The 19,340-nt window shown below is 58.6% G+C and overlaps 2 protein-coding genes across 2 annotated transcripts; both read right to left on the bottom strand.

Annotated features, from left to right (window-relative positions):
- Positions 1-184: 184 nt before the first annotated feature.
- TYK2 (tyrosine kinase 2) lies at positions 185-12,826 on the bottom strand. Its single transcript, XM_050983902.1, has 24 exons — positions 12,786-12,826; positions 11,696-11,889; positions 10,951-11,074; positions 10,384-10,528; positions 9,912-10,075; positions 9,396-9,774; positions 8,635-8,817; positions 8,186-8,343; positions 7,508-7,631; positions 7,214-7,406; positions 7,029-7,135; positions 6,457-6,633; positions 6,006-6,093; positions 5,807-5,934; positions 4,983-5,118; positions 4,350-4,501; positions 4,122-4,272; positions 3,295-3,392; positions 2,839-3,031; positions 2,567-2,685; positions 1,963-2,135; positions 1,763-1,880; positions 1,566-1,676; positions 185-1,120 (listed from the first exon to the last, which is right to left on the bottom strand). Exons 2-24 carry the CDS (start codon positions 11,871-11,873, stop codon positions 986-988), a joined length of 3,534 nt encoding a protein of 1,177 aa, XP_050839859.1. The 5' UTR covers positions 11,874-11,889; positions 12,786-12,826; the 3' UTR covers positions 185-985.
- Positions 12,827-13,416: 590 nt separating this feature from the next.
- CDC37 (cell division cycle 37, HSP90 cochaperone) lies at positions 13,417-18,940 on the bottom strand. Its single transcript, XM_050984114.1, has 8 exons — positions 18,761-18,940; positions 17,730-18,011; positions 17,411-17,516; positions 16,373-16,488; positions 15,821-15,943; positions 14,940-15,122; positions 14,120-14,191; positions 13,417-13,913 (listed from the first exon to the last, which is right to left on the bottom strand). Exons 1-8 carry the CDS (start codon positions 18,860-18,862, stop codon positions 13,731-13,733), a joined length of 1,167 nt encoding a protein of 388 aa, XP_050840071.1. The 5' UTR covers positions 18,863-18,940; the 3' UTR covers positions 13,417-13,730.
- Positions 18,941-19,340: the final 400 nt, after the last annotated feature.

Below are 19,340 nucleotides of genomic sequence, written 5' to 3'. Positions count from 1 at the left end.
CATCCTTTATTCAGGGACCCTTTGGATCCCCCAAAATCCCGGGGGCTCCCCCCAAACCCCCTTCCCCAAATTCCAGGGGATTCCCCCCAAATCCCCCCCAGCTCCTGGGGGGGAGGGCACAGCAGGCAATAAATAAGGGAATTTTTGGGAATTCCCCAAAACCCCGATAAAGTGCCAGGTTTGGTTTGGTTTGTTTTTTTTTTTTCCGTGGAATTCCCGTTTTTGGGGTTTTTTTTGGGAAAAGGCCCCAAATCCTGGAGGGCAGGAAGGAGATCCAGCCCCCCCCACCCCCCAAAAACGACCCCAGCCCCAAACGGGGGGAGAGGATGGGGCTGGGAATAAGGCAACAGTTCCAGAAACGCACAAATCCACAAATCCCCCCTTTTCACCCCAAAACCTCCGGCCCCAGAGCTCGTTCACAGTGTTTGGTGGGGGGGGGGGGGGGGGAACAATCAGGAATTTTGGGGGGTTGGTCTGGAATTGGGGTCCCCCCTCTTCCCATGGAACTTTGGGGGTTTTTCCTCCCATTTCATGAATTTTTTTGGGGTTTTTTCTTCTCCCCATTCCATGGATTTTTTGGGGTTCCCCCCCACCCCATTTCATGGGATTTTTTTGGGGTTTTCTCCCCATTCCATGGATTTTTTTGGGGTTTTTTCTTTCCCCTATTCCATGGGAATTTTTGTGATTTCCCCCCCATTTCTTGGATCTTTTAGGATTTCCCCCCATCCCATGGGATTTTTTGGGGTGTTTGTTTCCCCCCACCAAGTTGCATGGATTTTTGGGGGGGTTTTCCCCCCCCTCCATTCTATGGGATTTTCCCCCCCTCATCCCATGGGGTTTTTTTGGGATTTCTCCCCCCATCCCATGACATTTTCTGGGGTGTTTCCCCCCAGTTCAATGTGATTTTTGGGGATTTTCCCCCCCATCCCAAGGGATCTTTTGGGGTGATTTCCCCCCCCATCCCCCGGGGTTTTGGGGTCCCCCCTCAGCAGAGGTTGAAGACAGAGGGGGCCTGAGCCCGGTACTTCTCCTGGAAGCTCCTCAGGACGGGCACGAGGTTGGGGAAGGCCGGGCGGAACGAGGCCTCGGCCTCCCAGCAGTTCTTCATCAGCCGGTAAACCTGGGGGAAAAGGGGGAAATCCTGGGAAATCCTGCCCCAAAATCCCGGGAAATCCTGCCCAGGAATCCTGGGAAAACTTCCCCCGAAATCCTGGGAAAACCCCCCTGGGAATCCCAGGAAAACCTCGCTCCCCTTCCCCCAGGAATGTGAAACATTCCCCTTTCCTCTCCTCCCTTCCCACTTGGCTCCTCCTCTTTCCCATTTTTTTCTCCTTCTCTCCACATTTTCCCCCTTTCTTCCTCATTTTCCTCATCATTCCTCCTCCTACTTTTTCCCTTCCTCTTCCCCACTTTTCCTCCATCTCTCCCCTTCCATTTTCCTTTCTCCCTTCCCATTTTCCCGCTTCTCCCTTCCCTGTTTCCCCCCTTTTCTCCTCCCTCTCTCCCTTTTCCTCCTTCCCTCCCCATTTTTCCCCATTTTCTGCCCCCTTTTCCCTGTTTCCCACCTCGCAGGGACAATCCCTGGGCATGGGGAGCCTCTTCCCCCTCTCCAGGAGCTCGATCAGCCTCAGCACTGTCATCTGCCCCTGCGTGGCCCCGATCATCTCCAGGAATTTCTGTGAGGGGAGGAAGAAAACCCCAAAACCATGGGGGAAAACCCCTGATTTCCACCCAGAACCCCTGGAATTCCCACGGGACTCACGGCCGGGGGGCTGCTCCCGGGGTCGCAGCGCGTCAGGAGCTCGTAGAGGGTCACCCCAAAAGACCAAACATCCGAGGCGTAGTAGAATTTACACTCCTTGAGGCACTCCGGGGCGTACCTGGAACCATCCGGGGTCACGGCTCTGGGGTTTGGGATGCAGCAGCGCTCCCAGAAGGCTCCCAAACCCCGGAATCCCTCACCAGAACACGGGGCTGTCGCCGTCCTCCCGCACGCGGTAGTACTCGTGGCCCTCGGGGACGGCCTTGGCCAGCCCAAAATCCCCAATTTTCACCACGTGCTCGTTCTCCAGCAGCACGTTCCTGGCGGCCAGGTCCCGGTGGATGTAGTGCAGGGAGTGCAGGTAGGCCATGCCCTGGGAAAACGGGGCAAAAAAAAGAAATTATGGCTGGATTCGGGAAGGTTGGAAGTGGTTTTGGGGGGTTTTGAGGCGTTTCTGGGGGAGTTGTGAGGTATTTTGGGGGGTTCATCCCCTTTTTCTTGGGAATCGGCCCCATTTTTGGGAATTAAGCCCTATTTGAGGGTTGGCACTCCTGTGTTTGCCCATTTTTGGGGGGAATTCAATCCCAGTTTTTGGAGTTCAGCCTCACTTTGAGGTGTCAGCCCCAGTTTTGAGGGGTTCATCCATATTTCTTAGGAATCAGCCCCATTTCCAAAGGGTCCCACCCCATTTTTTTGTCAATCCAGCTGCATTTTGGGGCTGTAACCCCCATTTTTGAGTCGTCCAACCCCATTTTTCCGGGAATCATCCTGTATTTTTGGGATCCAGCCCCATTCCGGGCTCACCTCGCAGATCTGCTGGGCGAAGAGCAGGAGGTGGGACAGGCTCAGGGGGTGCTTGGGCAGGAATTCCCGGAGGCTTCCCAGCGGGACGTACTCCATGATCAGCTGCACCACCTTGTCCCCTGCAACAGACACGTGGCAATGCGGGGACCACCACGAGAGCCCCCAAATTCCTGCCAGGACAGCGATTCCCAGCCAAAAAAAACGTGGGAATTGGGGCTTTTTAAGCTCTCCGTGGCTGATCCACTGGAAAATCCCAGGGGTTTCTCCCTCACCCTGCTCGCTGCAGCAGCCCTTGTACTTGACGATGTTCTCGTGGTACAGGGTCTTCAGGATCTGGATTTCCCTCTTCCAGGAGCTCAGGAGCTGGGGGCTGCTCCCAGATTTCAGGGATTTCACCGCCACCATCTCCCCGGTGCCGTCGTTGGTGGGGTCGTAGCAGCACAGGCTCACCTTCCCAAAGTGGCCCTGGAGAAGGATAAATTTTTGGAATTTGGGCGGGGAAAGGAGGTTTTGGGGCTTCCCTGTGCTGGGAGGATGCAGAGGGGGTCAAGAAAGTTCAGAAAAGGAGGGAGAAATCAGCAGGGAAAATAGGTTAAAATGTGAAAATAAGGATTAAAACGTGGAAATTTGGGTCCAGCCAGGGAAATACGCAGGGAAAAGAGTGGGATTTCGGATCCAGACAGGAAAAGGAGCTTCCCCAGAATTCCAGACCTCAGGACGCCACTGACCTCCCCCAGCTCCCGGATTTTCTTCAGGTACCGCTTCTGGAAGACGGTGGGATCCGACACCGGGAAGTCGGGATTCACCGACGTGACGTCCACAAGGTCTGCGAGGGATCTTGGGTTTTCCTTTTTTCCCTTTCCTCCCTTTCCCCCACAGAATCCCGGGATTTTCCTTTTCCCGCCCCTCAGGGAGCGGCGGCAGCCGGGTCAGCTCCCTCACGCCCCTTTCCCCACAGAATCCTGGGATTTCCCCCATTCCCCGATCCAGGACCCTCATCCCCCTTTCCCCGGGATTTCCCCCACAAAACCCCGGGGGTTCCCCCCATTCCTCCTGGGATTTTTCTCCCTTTCCCCAGGATTTCTATCCGTTCCCACGGGATTTCGCCGTTCCCGCCCTCACGGAGCGGCTGCAGCCGGGTCAGCTCCCTCACGCCTCATTTTGCCCCGTTTCCCCCGGGATTTTTTCCGTTTCCACGGGATTTTCCCCCGTTTCCCTAGGTTTTCTCCCCATTTCCTCAGGATTCCTCCCCGTTCCCCTGGGATTTCGCCGTTCCTGCCCTCACGGAGCGGCGGCAGCCGGGTCAGCTCCCTCACGCCTCTTTTCCCCACAGAATCGAGGGATTTCCCCTATTCCCCGATCCAGGACCCTCATCCCCGTTCTCCCCGGGATTTTCCCCATTCCTCACGGGATTTTTCTCCATTAACCCAGGATTTTTCCCCGTTCCCGCCCCTCACGGAGCGCCTGGAGCAGGGACAGCTCCCTCACGCCCATTTCCCGGACCCAGGACCCTCATCCTCGTTTCCCAGGATTTTTCCCCATTTCCCCCCCTCACGGTGCGGCTGCAGCCGGGTCAGCTCCCTCAGCACGGTGCGGAAGGACGGCCGCTCCACCGGGGTGTAGTTGAGGCACCGGGAGATCAGCGAGGCCAATTCCCGGCACGAAGGCTCCGGCAGCCGGTGCCTCTTCTCGTAGAAACGCTCCTTCTGCGGGAAAAACAGGGGAAAAACTCCAAACCCGACCCCCAAATCCAGCCCCAAACAGGGAAAACAGCGGGAATCACCTCGGAGGGAGTGCGCTCCTTCAGCGGGACGTCGGCGTCGAAGCAGATTTCCAGGAGGGTTGTCCCAAAACTCCACTTGTCCGAGGCCGTGCTGAGGTTCCCCACATCCCGGATGCATTCCGGGGCGATCCAGGGAATCCTGTCCACGCGCTCTGAGGGGCACATCCCACCAGGAAAGTATGAAATGTGTATTTCAATTATTTATTGGGGGCGATGGCGTGTTTGGGGTGTTAGTCTGTTACGTGTAAAACGTTGAAAGTGAAGGGTTAAAGTATTAAATATAGATTGTTAAGTATAGGATATTAAAGGTGTAAAAAAGGGATATTAAAGGCATAAAATATGGGATGTTAAAGATATAAAATTTGGGATTTTAAAGAGATAAAATACGGGATTTACAGGGGGAGAGCCCATGGTAAAAGCATCCCAGGAATTGGAATGGGGTGTCATCATCCCTGACAGCAGCTTGGGGACCAAACCAGGTGTAATTCCCATATTCAAATGCCAAATATTGGGAAAATTCGGGTTGGAAAAGCTGGGAATACTCTGTGAAAAGAGCTCTGGCCACAACCTATGGGAATTATCAGGGAAAGGGGGGGAGAAATAACCTGGATTTTGCCCCTGAAAATCCCATACCTTCCCGGGAGAGCACAGTGAAGCTGACCCCGGGGTCGCTGAGCTTCACGAAGGGCATGGATCCATCCTCCAGCCCCTTCCTGGCCAGCAGGATGTTCTTGGCACACACATTCCCATGCACCAGGTTCTTATCCTCCTGAGAAAAGGAAAAATTATTGGGAAATAAGTAAAAAAAAAAAAAAATCAATTATTTTTTATTTATTGTAAATATTTTACCGTTTCCTTTTATTCCTTTTCTATTCAGTTTCCTTTTATTTACTTTTCCTAGTATTATTTTAATACTAAATTATTTCCCAATAATAAATCTTCCCAGTAAAAAAATTCCTGTAATAATTTCCCCCATAATAACGTTCCAGTATTCATTTTTCCCATAGCAAATTCCAACATCCCCAATAATAAGTGAATACTGGAAAACAATCCCAGAAAAAATAAATACTGGGAGAAATCCCAGCAACGCCACAGGGCAAGGTGAAGCCTCTGGAAAATAAAACGAAAAACTGGAACTCCTGGCTGGAATTTCACCTCCCTCTCTTGGGATTTTGCTCCAAGATTAACCCGAAACAGGGAATAAAATGATAAAGGGGATTTTCCAGCCCCCTGCTCAGAATCCCATCCTCATCCCTTGCTTTTCCCAGCTCCAAAATGAATCCAAGGAGGACTGGAATTCCCGGAGCAGGGGAGAGGGAGCGCAGATGGGCTGCAGGAAAGGCGGAATGACCCTAAAAATCTGATTATCCCCTGGGAAAAGGGAGGAAAGGGAGGGTTAGGGTCAGGATCAGTGTTAGGGTCAGGGTTAGGGTTAGGGGATTCCCAGCTGGAGTTACCAGGTAGCTCAAGGCACTCCCCAGCTGTTTGGCCACGGTGATTTTCCACCCCACAGAGACTCGGCCCTTCTCCTTGCGCAGCAGCACGTCCAGGGGCCCGTGCTCCACAAACTCCTCCACCATGATGTCTGCGGGGAAAACCAGGGTGATCCCACGGGATTGGGGCCGGGAGCGGGGCGGGGGGTGCTGCCGGACTCACTCTCGGAGCCGCGCACGCAGACGCCGTGCACGAAGGCCAGGTGCACGTGGGACACCTGGGACATCAGGCTGGCGCTCTCGAAGAATGCCTGCGGGGATGGCAGCAGGGTCCCGGCGTTCCCGAGGGGCCAGGAGCTCCTGGGAACCCCGTCCCAGCTCTCTGGGGACAGCAGGGATGGCAGCGGGGTCCTGCCGTTCCTGGAGATCCCAGGAGCCCCATCCCAGCCCTTTGGGAGCCAAATTCCAGAACCAAAAGCCAGGAGGAATTCCAGCCCTCATGGATCCACACTCCAGCTCCTGGAGCCAACTTCTAATCCCTGGATCCTTATTCCAGCCCTTGGATCCACACTCCAGCCCCTGAATCCATATTCCAACCCTCCTGCCATGTCCCAGCCCTTCTGGGGTCCCATCCCACCCCCGGATCCGTGTCTCCCAGCCCGGGAAGGGCTCACCAGGGCGATGTCCCTGTGGCTGGGGTCCAGGACTTTGAGCACCACGTGCATCTCCCGCCCGTTGTTGTTCTGCTCCGTGGAGAAATACTCGGCCTCGTCGTCGTTCCCGGAGCTCCCGCCGACGCTCAGGACCCCGTCGTAGATGTTGGTCCGGGTGCCCTGGCCCAGGTGGGCTCGCTGGGAAAATGGGAAATGCAAGAGCTGTTGGACCCTGGGAAGGTGGAAATGCTCACCTGGATCCCTCCCCGAATTCCCCCCGCCTCCCAATGTGAGAGAAAGCCGCTTCCACAGGGATTTTTATTTCCCTTTTCCTTGGAAAGGGAAGGGATGAAACAATAAATCCATCCTGCTGGCTGCCCTGGGAGTGTGGGAGGATCCTGGGATCTGGAGGGAATCCCTGGAAGGCAGAGAATCCCAGGAAAGCAGAGAGGATTCTTCCACCATTCCACGGATCCCAGGAAGCCAGAGCAGGTTCCTCCATCCCAAGAATCCCAGGAAAGCAGAGTGGATCCCTCCACTTCCCCCACTGGATTCCAGGAATCTGAGCAGTGAAAATCCCTGGAAAGCAGCACCTGGGTGATCTCGTTCTTGCGGATCTGGTGGAAGCTGAGCTGGGTGAGGTTCAGGATCTGCTTCCCGTTGTCCTTCGCCTTCCGTGTGATCAGCAGGTCCGAGATCTCTGGGACAGGAGGGAACGGGACCCCGTGAGCTCCCGGATCTTCCTGCTCCCAATCCCTGGGATGATCCCTGCCCCTACCTCCCGGCTTGGGCGGGCAGCACCTCTTCACCGTGAAGTTGTCCTCGCCGGATCTGAGGGTGCAGCCCTTGAGCACGTCCAGGAGCTCCCGCAGGGAGGGGAACTCCCGGTCCCAGCCCTCCAGCACGAAGGAGTCTCCCTTCTTCTGGATCCGGAACTGCCGGTACTTGAAGGCTCCCGGCGTCCCAGGAGCCTGGCAAAGCCGGGAGAGGCAGGAGCTGAAGCCACGAGGCTCCCGGGTCATTCCAGAGCTCACAATTCCCGGGAATCCCACGCTGGGAACCGCGTCCCTACCTGCTGGTGGCTCCTCTTGAGCACGGACAGGATCATGCGGTTGAAATCCAGGACGCTCCAGCGGAGGATGTAGAGCCCTTCCTCCGGCTCCTCCCGGCGGAGCTTGGCAAAGACAAACTCCTCCCTGGAAAAGGGAGGGGAGGGATGGATGGGGATGAGCCCTGAGGGCAGGGAATGGATTGGGATGAGCCCCAAGGACATGGAATGGATCGGCATGAGCCCAAAGGACATGGAATGGACAAGGATGAGCCCTGAAGAAAGGGAATGGATTGGGAGGAGCCCAAAGGCAGTGGAATGGATTGGGATCAACCCTGAGGGCAGGGAATGGATTGGGATGAGCCCCAAGGACATGGAATGGATCGGCATGAGCCCAAAGGACATGGAATGGACAAGGATGAGCCCTGAAGAAAGGGAATGGATTGGGATGAGCCCAAAGGCAGTGGAATGGATTGGGATCAACCCTGAGGGCAGGGAATGGATTGGGATGAACCCTGAGGAAAAGAAATTAATAAGGATGAGCCTTGAGGACAGGAAACTGCTCGGGATGAACCCAAGGGACGTGGAATGGACTGGGATGAACCCAAAGCAGATGAAACACCCAGGGACCGCCCCGAGGACACGGAGCAGCTCCGGGATGAGCCCTGGGATGCGGGTGATCCGCAGGGAAGCCGCACTCACTGCATGGGCCCGTGGATGCCGTTGTGGATGCTCAGGAGCAGCCGCGGCGGGGCCACGTCGTGGCACAGGTAATGGCTGGAGTCGGCTGTCAGCCGGAAATATCCGTCCACCAGGGACACCAGAGCCAGGGCACTGCTGGGGCAGGGCAGCAGCACCTCCTGGGAGGCACAGAGCACCGGGGTGAGCAGGGAACCCACGGGAAACCTGCGGGAAACCCTAAAAACACCCTAAAAAGCCTCATGGGAAACCCCAAAGAATCCCATGGGAAACCTGCAGGAAATCCATGGAAACCCTAAAAAAACCCCTTGGGAAACCTGCAGGAAACCCACGGGAAACCCTAAGAAAACCCCATAAAACCCAGATGAAACCCCCTGTTCCTCCCAGCGTCGCCCTGGGCGGAGCAATCCCGGGATCCCAGCGCCGGGAGGGATCAGGGATCCCCCACCCACCAGGCACTTGTTGTCCTGCCGGTGGATGCTGATCCTGGAGTCCTTGACCACCACGTGGGTGATTTCCCGAAAATCGCAGAAATGGCACCAGGGGGTCTCGCTCCGCTCCGCCGGCTGCGCCTCCGGCTCCTTGTTCCTGCTTTTCCTCCCAAAATATCCACGCTGGGAGAAGCTTTCCGTGCTCTGTGGGGGGGCAGAGAGGAGAATTCCAGACTTTTCCTGCTGCGGGGAAGGGTTGGGGGGAAACTGGGATAAGCTGGAGGGCGAGGAACAGCCTGGATGCACAAATGAAGGAGATGGTGTGGGATGGATTTGGGTGGGAAACTGGGAAAACTGGAAAAAGAAGAGAGACAGCACCCCAGGCAAAACCTAGGACCACAAATCATGGAAGAAGATGGGATTTGGGATGGGAATGGCTCCTCCCAAACCCACCACAAACCGCGGAAAAACACAGGATTTGGGGCAGGAATGGCTCATCCCAAACCCACCACAAACCAAGGATTTGGGGCAGGAATGGCTCATCCCAAACCCATCACAAACCAAGGACAAACACAGGATTTGGGGCAGGAATGGAGCATCCCAAACCCATCACAAACCAAGGACAAACACAGGATTTGGGGCAGGAATGGAGCATCCCAAAGCCACCACAGACCAAGGACAAACAGAGGATTTGGGGCAGGAATGGAGCATCCCAAAGCCACCAGAGACCGAGGATTTGGGGCAGGAATGGCACATCCCAAAGCCACCCCATCCCAACCCACCTCTGCGGGCACTGGCCGCCACTGGATGCCGCCGGTGCCGGTGACCAGCACGTGGTGAGTGACCGGACAGTCCCTGGGGCCCAGCGGCTGCTCGGGCCCCGCGTGGCCCCCGTTGGCACAGGGCGGCCCCTTCTCGCCCTCGGCCACCGTCTCCAGGGACAGCACCGGGAAGAGCTCGCTCCCGAAGCGGGGAGCCAGCTGCTCCAGGGTGGCCAGGTACTTGTACATCACGTCCCGCTCCGTCAGGCTGCCCGCGGCCACCGTGTGCCGCTGGAAGCGCCGCAGGAAGCGGCGGAAGACGTTCTTCATCCGGAACCGCGTCAGGAAGTTGTTCTGCTGGATCTGGCGGCGGAAGGAGCGCGGGATGCAGTCCTTGAAGCTGCCAAAAAAAAGGGGGGAATTGCCGGGAGGGGGTGCAGGAAGAGGTTGGGATGCAACGGAGAAACCGCAGAAAACAAGGAGAAAAAACCCAGTGAAAACCAAGGAAAAACCCCCTTGGAAAAGCAGGAGTTTCACCTGTACTTCCTGGCCACTTCCTCCAGGGAAATGCCCTTTTTGATGGCGATGTGGGAGAGGTGCAGCACGGCCATCCCCAGGCTCTCGTTCTTGAACTTCTGCATTTCCGGCTCGCTCTGGAAATCCTTCAGGGAGGCGACGTCGTTGATGAACTCAAATTTTCCCTGTTAAATGTGGAGTAACTGGGACTAAAACTCTGCCCTGAGGTGATGTCCAGAAAGATTTTCTTCACGCTTTTCTATTTAAAAGGTGGGACCACGAGCAAAAATCCCTCAAGAGAGAAAATTATCCCATGGAATTACAGAATCCCACCCAGCTCCAACCCCAGCAGGATAAAACATTCCCACAGGGAAAACTTAGCGGGGTTTTTATCTTTAAATAAACCCCCAGGGATGGAAAAATGGATCCTGAGCCAGATCCAGCTGGACTGAGGAAAATCACCTCATTTTTCCCCCGAATCCTGCCCCGTTACCTGCTCAAACAGGTACTCGAAGGAGGATCTGTCCAGCAAAGCTCCTCCGGGAGGTTTTTCCTCGGGAGAATCCCCCGCGCGCGGCACGTTCCGGAAAACCGCCGGCTCCTTCTCGTTCATCCCGTGCCAGTTCCGGAAATAAAACCTGGAAGGGGGAGAGGACAGCAGGAGAGGGGCTGGCCCCGTGCTGGGAGCCACATCCTGGGCTCAAATCAGGGGATTTTGGAGTTTTTAAGGAGAAAAACTTCTCGGAACTACAGGGGAAACAGCCACGTGCTTGAAAAAATTGGGATTTGAGCAGAGGGAATGAATCCGAGCTGGGAGGGAAGGGCAGCAGCCTCCTCCTGCCTCCAGAACGGGATCGTTTAAAGCTTTCCCCACCTTTTTTAGCCATGGACCCCCTGCTGATCCCAAAAACCCCTCTGAGGGACGCCGGGGAGGAAGGCGAGGGGTTTTGGGAAGAAAGAAGAGGATTTCTCTGCACTGATGGAGAGACCGAATCCAGCATTTCCTTCCTTCAACTGGGACTGGTTTTTCCAAGGAAATCCAGGATGGGAGAGGCCTCACCTCATCCTGAAGATCAGGTTGATGCTGGTGTCCTTCCCGATGTGGAACTGGTGGTTGGGAGGGAGCCAGATCCGGCTCTGGGGGTCGTAGAGGGCGAAGAGGTTGTAGCAGAGCGGGGTAATTCCTGCCAGGAATGGGAAAAGCCAGCTGGGACCGGGGGTTTGCTCCCAAAAACTGAAATTCCAGGGGGTTTGCTCCCAAGGAACCGAAACTCGGCTGGTTTTATTCCCAATAAACCTGAACTCAGCCTCTTCATTCCCCCCCAAAAAATACCCCCACAAAATTCACTGGGTTTTATTCCCAAAAAAACAGAAAACTGGGATTTTCTCAGCTTTGGGAAGGAATCCAGTTGGGATCCAGTGTTCCCTGGGAATGTCTGGCGTTTTCCCTGGTATTTTCCCTTTGAATTCCTGGTGTTTTCCCTGGGAATTCCTGGTGTGTTCCCTGGGGATTGCTGGTTGTGTTCCTTCTGAATTCTTGATATTTTCCCTAGTGTGTTCCCTGGGAATTCCTGCTGTATTCCCTGGGAATTCCTGGTGTGTTCCCTGGGGATTGCCGGTGTTTTCCCTGGATATTCCTGCTGTTTCCCCCGGTGTTTCCCCTGGATCTCCCCGGTGCTTTCCCTGGGAATTCCCGCTGCTTTCCCGGGGTGTCACAGAGCAGGACCCGCCCTGCCCAGCCCTCCCGAGCCCCCGATCCCCTCTCGGTGCCCCCGGGCCGCGGCTCCCGGGGCTGCCGGGCTCACCGAGGCTGCGGGCCAGGTCGATGCAGATCTCCTCGGCGCTCAGGGACCCCCGGCCGTAGAACCGGCAGCGCTCGCGCTCCTCGTCCCCGCTCCAGTGCAGCAGCACCTTCAGCCCCGCGCCCGCCGGGAACCCGCAGCCCTCGGGCTCGGCCGCGGCCCCGCGCTGGCACAGGGACATGGCACCGGCACCTCGGGGGCAAAACAGGGGATTGGGGCTCAGAAACAGCACCCCTAGAGCTGGGCTGGCACAGGGACATGGCACCGGCACCTCTGGGGCAAAAACACGGGATTGGGGCTCAGAAACAGCACCCCTAGAGCTGGGCTGGCACAGGGACATGGCACCGGCACCTCGGGGGACAAAACAGGGGATTGGGGCTCAAAAACAGCACCCCTAGAGCTGGGCTGGCACAGGGACATGGCACCGGCACCTCGGGGGCAAAAACACGGGATTGGGGCTCAGGGACGGGATTGGGGCTCAGAAACAGCATCCCCAAATCTGGGCTGTGCCGGGTACATGGCAGCAGCTGCGGGGGAAAAAACGGGATTGGGGCCCATTTTGGGGTGGATTTGGGGATTTTCAGGAGGGATTCTGGATGTGTTTAAGGGGGAATTTTGACCCCCTTCACGATGGGTTTTGCACCTGTTTCAGGGTGGACTCTCACCCTTTTCGGGATGGATTGGATTTGTTTCGGGATGGATTTTGATCCATTTCAGGGTGCATTTTTGACCCACTTCAAGAGGAAACTTTGACCCATTTCAGGGTAGATTTTGACCCGCTTCAAGACGAAATTTTGACCCATTTTGGGGAGAATTTTGACCCATTTCAGTCTCTCAAAGGACATTTCCCCCCCCACCCCGTCCCGGTTGGTACCGGCCCCTGCCCCCTCTCTCCCCCGTCCCGGTTGGTACCGGCCCCCGGCCCCTCACGGGGCTGGTTCCGGGCCCACCCCCGGTTGGTACCGCCCCTCCCGGTGGTCACCGACCCTCTCCCCTCTCCCGGTTGCCACCACCCCCCGTTATCCCTCCGGCTGACGCCGGTCCATGCGGTGGTACCGGCTCCCCCCCTCCCGGTCCCCCCCGTTGGTACCGGCCAGGCCCGGCCGCCGCTCCAGCTCCCTCCGCCCCGCAGCGTCGCCGCCTCCCATTGGCCGCGAGAGACGCGCGCTGCCATTGGCCGGTGCCAGGCTACGCCCACGCGGCTTCGCCCCATGGGCGGAGCCGCCCCTGGGGAAAGGCTCTGATTGGCTCAGGGGCGGGAGGGGGCGGGCTCTAGAGAAAGGAGGGGTCCAAGATGCGCAGGTAAAGGGGGCGTGGCCTGAGGGGCACAGCTGGATCCAGAACTGAGGGGCACAGCTGGATCCAGAACTGGGGGTCGCACAGCTGGACCAGAACCACAACTGGACCCAAACTGGGAGCGGGACAGATCCGGACTGGGGGGTGCTGGGAGGGGCACAGCTGGATCCGAACCCATGGGCACAGCTGGATCCAAACCAATGGGCACAGCTGGATCCAAACCCACGGGCACAGCTGGATCCGAACCCACGGGCACAGCTGGATCCAAACCCACGGGCACAGCTGCACTGGGATGCAAACTGGGCAGCCCAAGCCCCCCTGGCAGGATGGGGTCGCTGCCCCCCGTCCCTCCCAGGTCGGCTCCAGTTCGTCCCTGCCCCCTAAAGCCCCCCAACCCCCCCAAAGGCCCCCAGACCCCCAGGCCACTCTCAGCTTCTCCAATCTCTTTATTCTCCGCTCTGGCACCGCGGCTCCGACCCCCCCGCACCCCAAACCCACCGGGGAGGGGCCGGGGGGGCCCAAACCTCCCAAAATCCTTCCCCAAAAGTCTCTACGGCGTGAAAAGCGCGGGGGGGGGTGTGAGGGGAGCGGGGAGGGGGCTGCGGGGGGGGGGGGGTGGCGCACGACCCCTCCCCGCCTGCTTTTGCTGCTTTTCCGACAGGGCGAGTTGGTTTGGTTTGTTTTTTTTTTTTTCTTTTTCTTTTGACCTTTTCCGGCTTTTTTTCCGGGGGCGTGGCCCCGCTCAGGGCTTGGCCTCCTGCTCGGCGCCGTTCTCCTTCTTGATCTCCTCCTTCTTGATCTCCTCCTTCTTGATCTCCTCGTAGAGCGCCGCCTCCCCCGCGCCTCTCTCGGGCCCGTCCCCGCCCTTGGCGTTGGGCACCCAGAGCCCCGAGTCGATGCAGCGCTGCATGTGATACCTGGCCTCCTGAAAAGGGCACCGGGGCGTCTGGGGACAGCCTCGAGGGGTTTGGGGACAGCCTCGAGGGGTCTGGGGACATCCCGAGGGGTTTGGGGACAGCCTCGAGGAGTTTGGGGACATCCTCGAGAGATCTGGGGACAGCCCGAGGGATTTGGGGCTCCCCTGAAGGATCTGGGACCCCTCCCAAGGGGTTTTTGGGGTACAGAACTCACGGTTGGGTCCATTTTGCTGATTGTGTCCTGCAGCATCTGAACGTCTTTGACATCGAAGCATTTCTGGAGCTCCTGCCGGGCCCAGGGACTGGTCAGTGGGGCTGGGAGAGACTGGGATGGGCTGGGAGAGACTGGGAACACACTGGGAATGACTGGGATGGGCTGGGAGTGACTGGGATGTACTGGGAGAGACTGGGATCACACTGGGACCCAACGATCCCAAGGAAACACCCCAAAACCTCAAACCACCCAAAACTGGGGATTGAGCCTCAAAACCAGACCCGCACTGGGACTGACTGTGACCAACAATCCCACCACGACCCCCCAAACCTCCAACACCCAAAACCTCATGATTTAACCCCAAAACCCCCTCAGAGCGGGGAGCCACTTGTGGGAGCCCCTGAAAGGCCCCAAAGCCGGGGGGTTTCAGCCCAAACTCACAGGGGGCAGGGGGAGACCTGAAATGCCCCAAACCAGGGGGTTTTGACCCAGACTGACTGGGCCCCAAAAGACCCAAATCCGGGGGGTTTGGCCCCAGACTCACGGGGCCCCAAAAGACCCAAATCTGAGGGGTTTGGCCCCAGACTCACGGGGCCCCAAAAGACCCAAATCCGGGGGGTTTGGCCCCAGACTCACGGGGCCCCAAAAGACCCAAATCCGGGGGGTTTGGCCTCAGACTCACGGGGCCCCAAAAGACCCAAATCTGAGGGGTTTGGCCCCAGACTCACGGGGCCCCAAAAGACCCAAATCCGGGGGGTTTGGCCCCAGACTCACGGGGCCCCAAAAGACCCAAATCCGGGGGGTTTGGCCCCAGACTCACGGCGGGCAGGGACTCGTAGACCTCGACGGGGTCGAGCCCGCCGGGCCCCAGGCGCTTCTGGCGCTCCTCCTCCTCGTACTCGCGCAGCGCCTTCTCCAGCCGCGCCCGCGCCCGGCCCCGCACGCGCTCCTTGAACGCCTCCAGCTCCTCCGTGAAGCCCTCCAGGTACTGCTGGTCTGCCGTCTGGGAAAAGGGGTTTGGGGGGGATGCAGCCCCAAATCCACCGCAGATTCACCCCCAAATCCACCACAAAACTCAACCCCAAATCCATCCTTAATCCACATCAAATTCACCACAAATTCACCCCCAAATTCACCCAAATCCACCCCCAAATTCACCCAAATCCATCCTTAATCCACATCAAATCCATCCCTAATCAATCCACCTCAAATTCAAACCAAATCCAGCCCAAATTCACCTCAAATCCATCCCAAATCTACTCCAAAATTCACCCCAAATCCATCCCAAAATTCACCCCAAATCCATCCCAAAATCCGCCCCAAATTCACCCAAATCTACCCGGGTCCCTCCTCTCCCACCCCGTGGAGCCGGGAATGTCCCCAGAGAGTTGGGGTGGCAGGGAAGGGGAATTGGGGGTAAAGGAAGGGGAATTGGGGTTTGTGCCTCAGAGTGGGGTTCTGATCCCCGATCTGCAGCCCCTGAGCCCCCATTTCCACCCCTAAACCCCAAATTCCAACCCCAAACCCCAAATTCCACCCCTGAGCCCCCCTTTTCCACCCCAACCCTATTCCTTCTCCCCCTCACCCCCCTCCCCTGGTCAGACCTCACCAAAAGGAAAAAACATTGAGGCTAAACCTGTGGGAATGGGGGTGCACCGGGCCCCAGGGAGGGGTTTTGGGGGGTAAAGGGGGGATTTTTACCTTAATTTTGGTGAAGAACTGCCGGAAGCAAGCCCTGGGATCCACCTTGAGGCTCTTGGCCAGCTCCAGGATGAACTGCATGACGATGGTCTGGTGGGCCACCTGCTCCATCAGCGCGTGTTTCTGGGGAAGAGGGGGTCACAGTCCCCAGAGCTGCCCCAAATCCCTTCTGGGGGGGCAGAGAGGGGATTTGGGCCAGGGCATCCCTGCAGGGGCTGGCAGGTGTGTTAAGGGCGTTTGGATTCGATCCTCTTTGGAAGCTTTTTGATCCCAAATTAAACCCCAGTTCTCGGGTTTTGATTTTTTCTGGGCTCCTCATCCCAGGTGAACCCTGGAGCTGCAGGAGGGGCTGGGGGTGAACCCCTCTCCCAAAACAGGCGTGGGAGCCTTTACAGGATGATTTAAAGCCCTTTTTCCCTCTCCTGTTTGTAATTCCCAAACCCCCTCATTCTTCTGGCTGGAAAAACAGGGTCAAACCCAGAGAGGTGAGAACCAGGCAGCTGCAGCCCGGAAAAGGGGGGATTTTACCCCAATTCCACTGCGACTCCTCACCTCCTCCACCTCCAGGTCGATGCACCAGATGACCAGGTAGTTGGCTGTCTCCTCGCAGACCAGGTGAGGGTTGTCTGACAGGTACTTCTGGCTGTCATCCCAGCGCCTCAGCATCCCTGCCAGCAGCACAGGGGGGGTCACCCTGCTGTCCCTGAGGAGGGAACCCCCTCCGAGCCCGTCAGGAGCAGGGTGGGCACCAGGGTGGGCACCAGGGAGGGCACCAGGGTGGGCAGCAGGGTGGGCAGCAGGGAGGGCAGCAGGGAGGGCAGCAGGGTGGGCTGCAGGGAGGGCAGCAGGGAGGGCACCAGGGAGGGCAGCAGGGAGGGCAGCAGGGTGGGCAGCAGGGAGGGCAGCAGGGAGGGCACCAGGGCGGGCAGCAGGGTGGGCACCAGGGAGGGCAGCAGGGAGGGCACCAGGGAGGGCACCAGGGCGGGCAGCAGGGTGGGCACCAGGAGGGACAGCAGGGCGGGCACCAGGGTGGGCACCAGGGAGGGCAGCAGGGTGGGCAGCAGGGAGGGCAGCAGGGAGGGCAGCAGGGAGGGCAGCAGGGTGGGCTGCAGGGAGGGCAGCAGGGTGGGCACCAGGGCGGGCACCAGGGCGGGCACCAGGGTGGGCACCAGGGTGGGCAGCAGGGTGGGCACCAGGGAGGGCACCAGGGTGGGCACCAGGGTGGGCAGCAGGGTGGGCAGCAGGGTGGGCACCAGGGAGGGCAGCAGGGCGGGCAGCAGGGAGGGCAGCAGGGAGGGCACAAGGGAGGGCACCAGGGAGGGCAGCAGGGTGGGCACCAGGGTGGGCAGCAGGGTGGGCACCAGGGAGGGCACCAGGGTGGGCAGCAGGGTGGGCACCCCCTTCTGAAATTCAACTGATCTGCCCCAAAACTCTGCTTCAGAGGGAGAAAACAGGGAAACCACACAAAATCCTCAATTTTCAGCAGAGTGGGAGGATTCCAGGCTGCTCCCAGCACAGGGTGGGGGGGTTCCCAAGGCTGGAGACCCCCAAGAGCTGCTCCCAGCTCCCCAAAGCCCCCCAGACCCTCACCAAAGTGTTTGATCTGCTTCTCGTATCGCTCCACGAAGGTTTTGTGCTTTTTCTCCTTCTGCTCCTCCGTCTCCTCCTTCTCCTCGGGCTTCACGTTGAAAACGCTCTGGGGGAAGGGATCCGTTTGGGGGGAAACCTCACGGATTTGGGGTCGGTTTTTTGGGGAGCCCCTCACGGATTTGGGGTCGGTTTTTTGGGGTCCCCTCACAGATTTGGGGCCGGTTTTTCGGGGTCCCCTCACAGATTTGGGGTCGGTTTTTCGGGGTCCCCTCACAGATTTGGGGCCGGTTTTTTGGGGTGTTTCCTCCCCAAACCCCACCTTGCTGAAGCCGTCCTTGCTGAGCGTGTCCACGTTCCAGGGCATGTTCTTCTCCTTCTTCCTCAGCTCCTCCAGCTTGCTCTCCCAGCTCTTCTCCTCGTTCCTCAGCTGCTGGGCCTCGGCCTGGAGCTTCTCCAGCTCCCCCCTCCCGCTCTCGGGCTCGGCCAGCTCCAGCTCCTTCATCCTCTTCTGGCACTCGGCCAGCTTGCGCTTGCACTCGCGGCAGCCTTTATCCAGCTCCTCCTTCTCCTTCTGGAACTGCTCCATGCGCTCCACGCGGGCCTGGGGGGCACCCACGCAGCTGCAGCCCCCCACTCCGCCACCCCGGGCTCTGCTGCGTGGGGAGGGATTTGGGGGGGGGCTCTGGGGGTCCCTCGGAGGGGTCACTGCCCCGCCCTGGGGCACACAGAGGGGTCTGGGGGGGGCTGAGCCCCCCGAGGGGCTTCCCAAGGGAAGGAAAAGCCCCTGGGCGAGGCAGGGATGGGGGAACGGGGGCACAGGGATGGGGGGCACAGGGATGGGGGGTACAGGGAACGAGGTGTCCTGGGCACAGGAACCCCAAATTCATATTTGGAGTGAATTTTGGAGTGGATTTGGGGTGGATTTGGGGTGAATTTGAGGTGAATTTTGGGGTAGAATTGGGGTGGGTTTAGGGTGAATTTTGGGGTGGATTTGGGGGGGGCCTGGATGGGGTGCCCTGGGATGAGGGCACAGAGATGGGGGCACAGAGAACAGGGTGCCCCGGGATGAGGGCACAGAAATTGGGGTGCCCCGCGATGGGGGAGCTCCCCGCGGGGGCTCCGGGGATGATCCCACCGGAACGCGGGGAGCCCCCGCCCCACGGCGGCCCCCGGAGCTGCGAACAGCAGAACCCCTTCCCCGTTCCGAGAGCCCCCCGCCCCACGGGGGTCCCACGAACAACCGAAGCCCGGCTCCCCGCCTCCCCCGTCCCCCCGGGTCCGGTCGCCATGGGAACGGGCCTCGCGCGGAGCGCCAGGCCCGGGGGGAGCCGCGGGGCGGCCGAGCCGCACCTGGTGCCGCCATCGGAAGAGGCTGGCGGTGTCGATGTTGGGGTGAGTCTCGTCCTCGTCGTCCGAGACCTCGATGTGGTCCCACACGCTGTAATCCACCATGGCGCGGCCGCCGCGACCCTCCGCCACCCGCCCGGCACGGCCGCTTCCGCCCGCGCCTGACGCGCTTCCGCCCGCGCATGGCGCACTTCCGGCGCCGCGCCGGCCCTCCTGAGCCTGCGCAGAGCGCGCGCGAAGCCGCCGCGGCCGGTTCAAAGATGGCGGCGAATTTAAAGAGACACGAACACCCCCAGACGCGCCGTGTCCGCACAGCGCGTTTTACCCGCGGGTCTAACGGAGGCAATGAAAGTAATACTCTTTTAAACGTTTCTAAGGGTTTAAATTGAAGGAAAATTCTGCCTCCTTCATGATTTGAAAAGGTTTAATTGACTAAGAATCACTACTTTCTGTTACTTTAGGGATTTAGGTGAGGACTAAATCCAACTTTTTCCGTGTTTAAATAGATAAATTGAGGAGGAATCTCTGTTTTCCGCCGTTTTTAAGGGTTTAACTTGAAAGAAGCCTCTTTAAGGGCCAGTTT

Source organism: Serinus canaria, chromosome 25 (assembly GCF_022539315.1).
Source record: "Serinus canaria isolate serCan28SL12 chromosome 25, serCan2020, whole genome shotgun sequence".
Taxonomy (NCBI): Eukaryota; Metazoa; Chordata; class Aves; order Passeriformes; family Fringillidae; genus Serinus; species Serinus canaria.
This window is presented reverse-complemented; position numbering and strand designations above follow the sequence as displayed.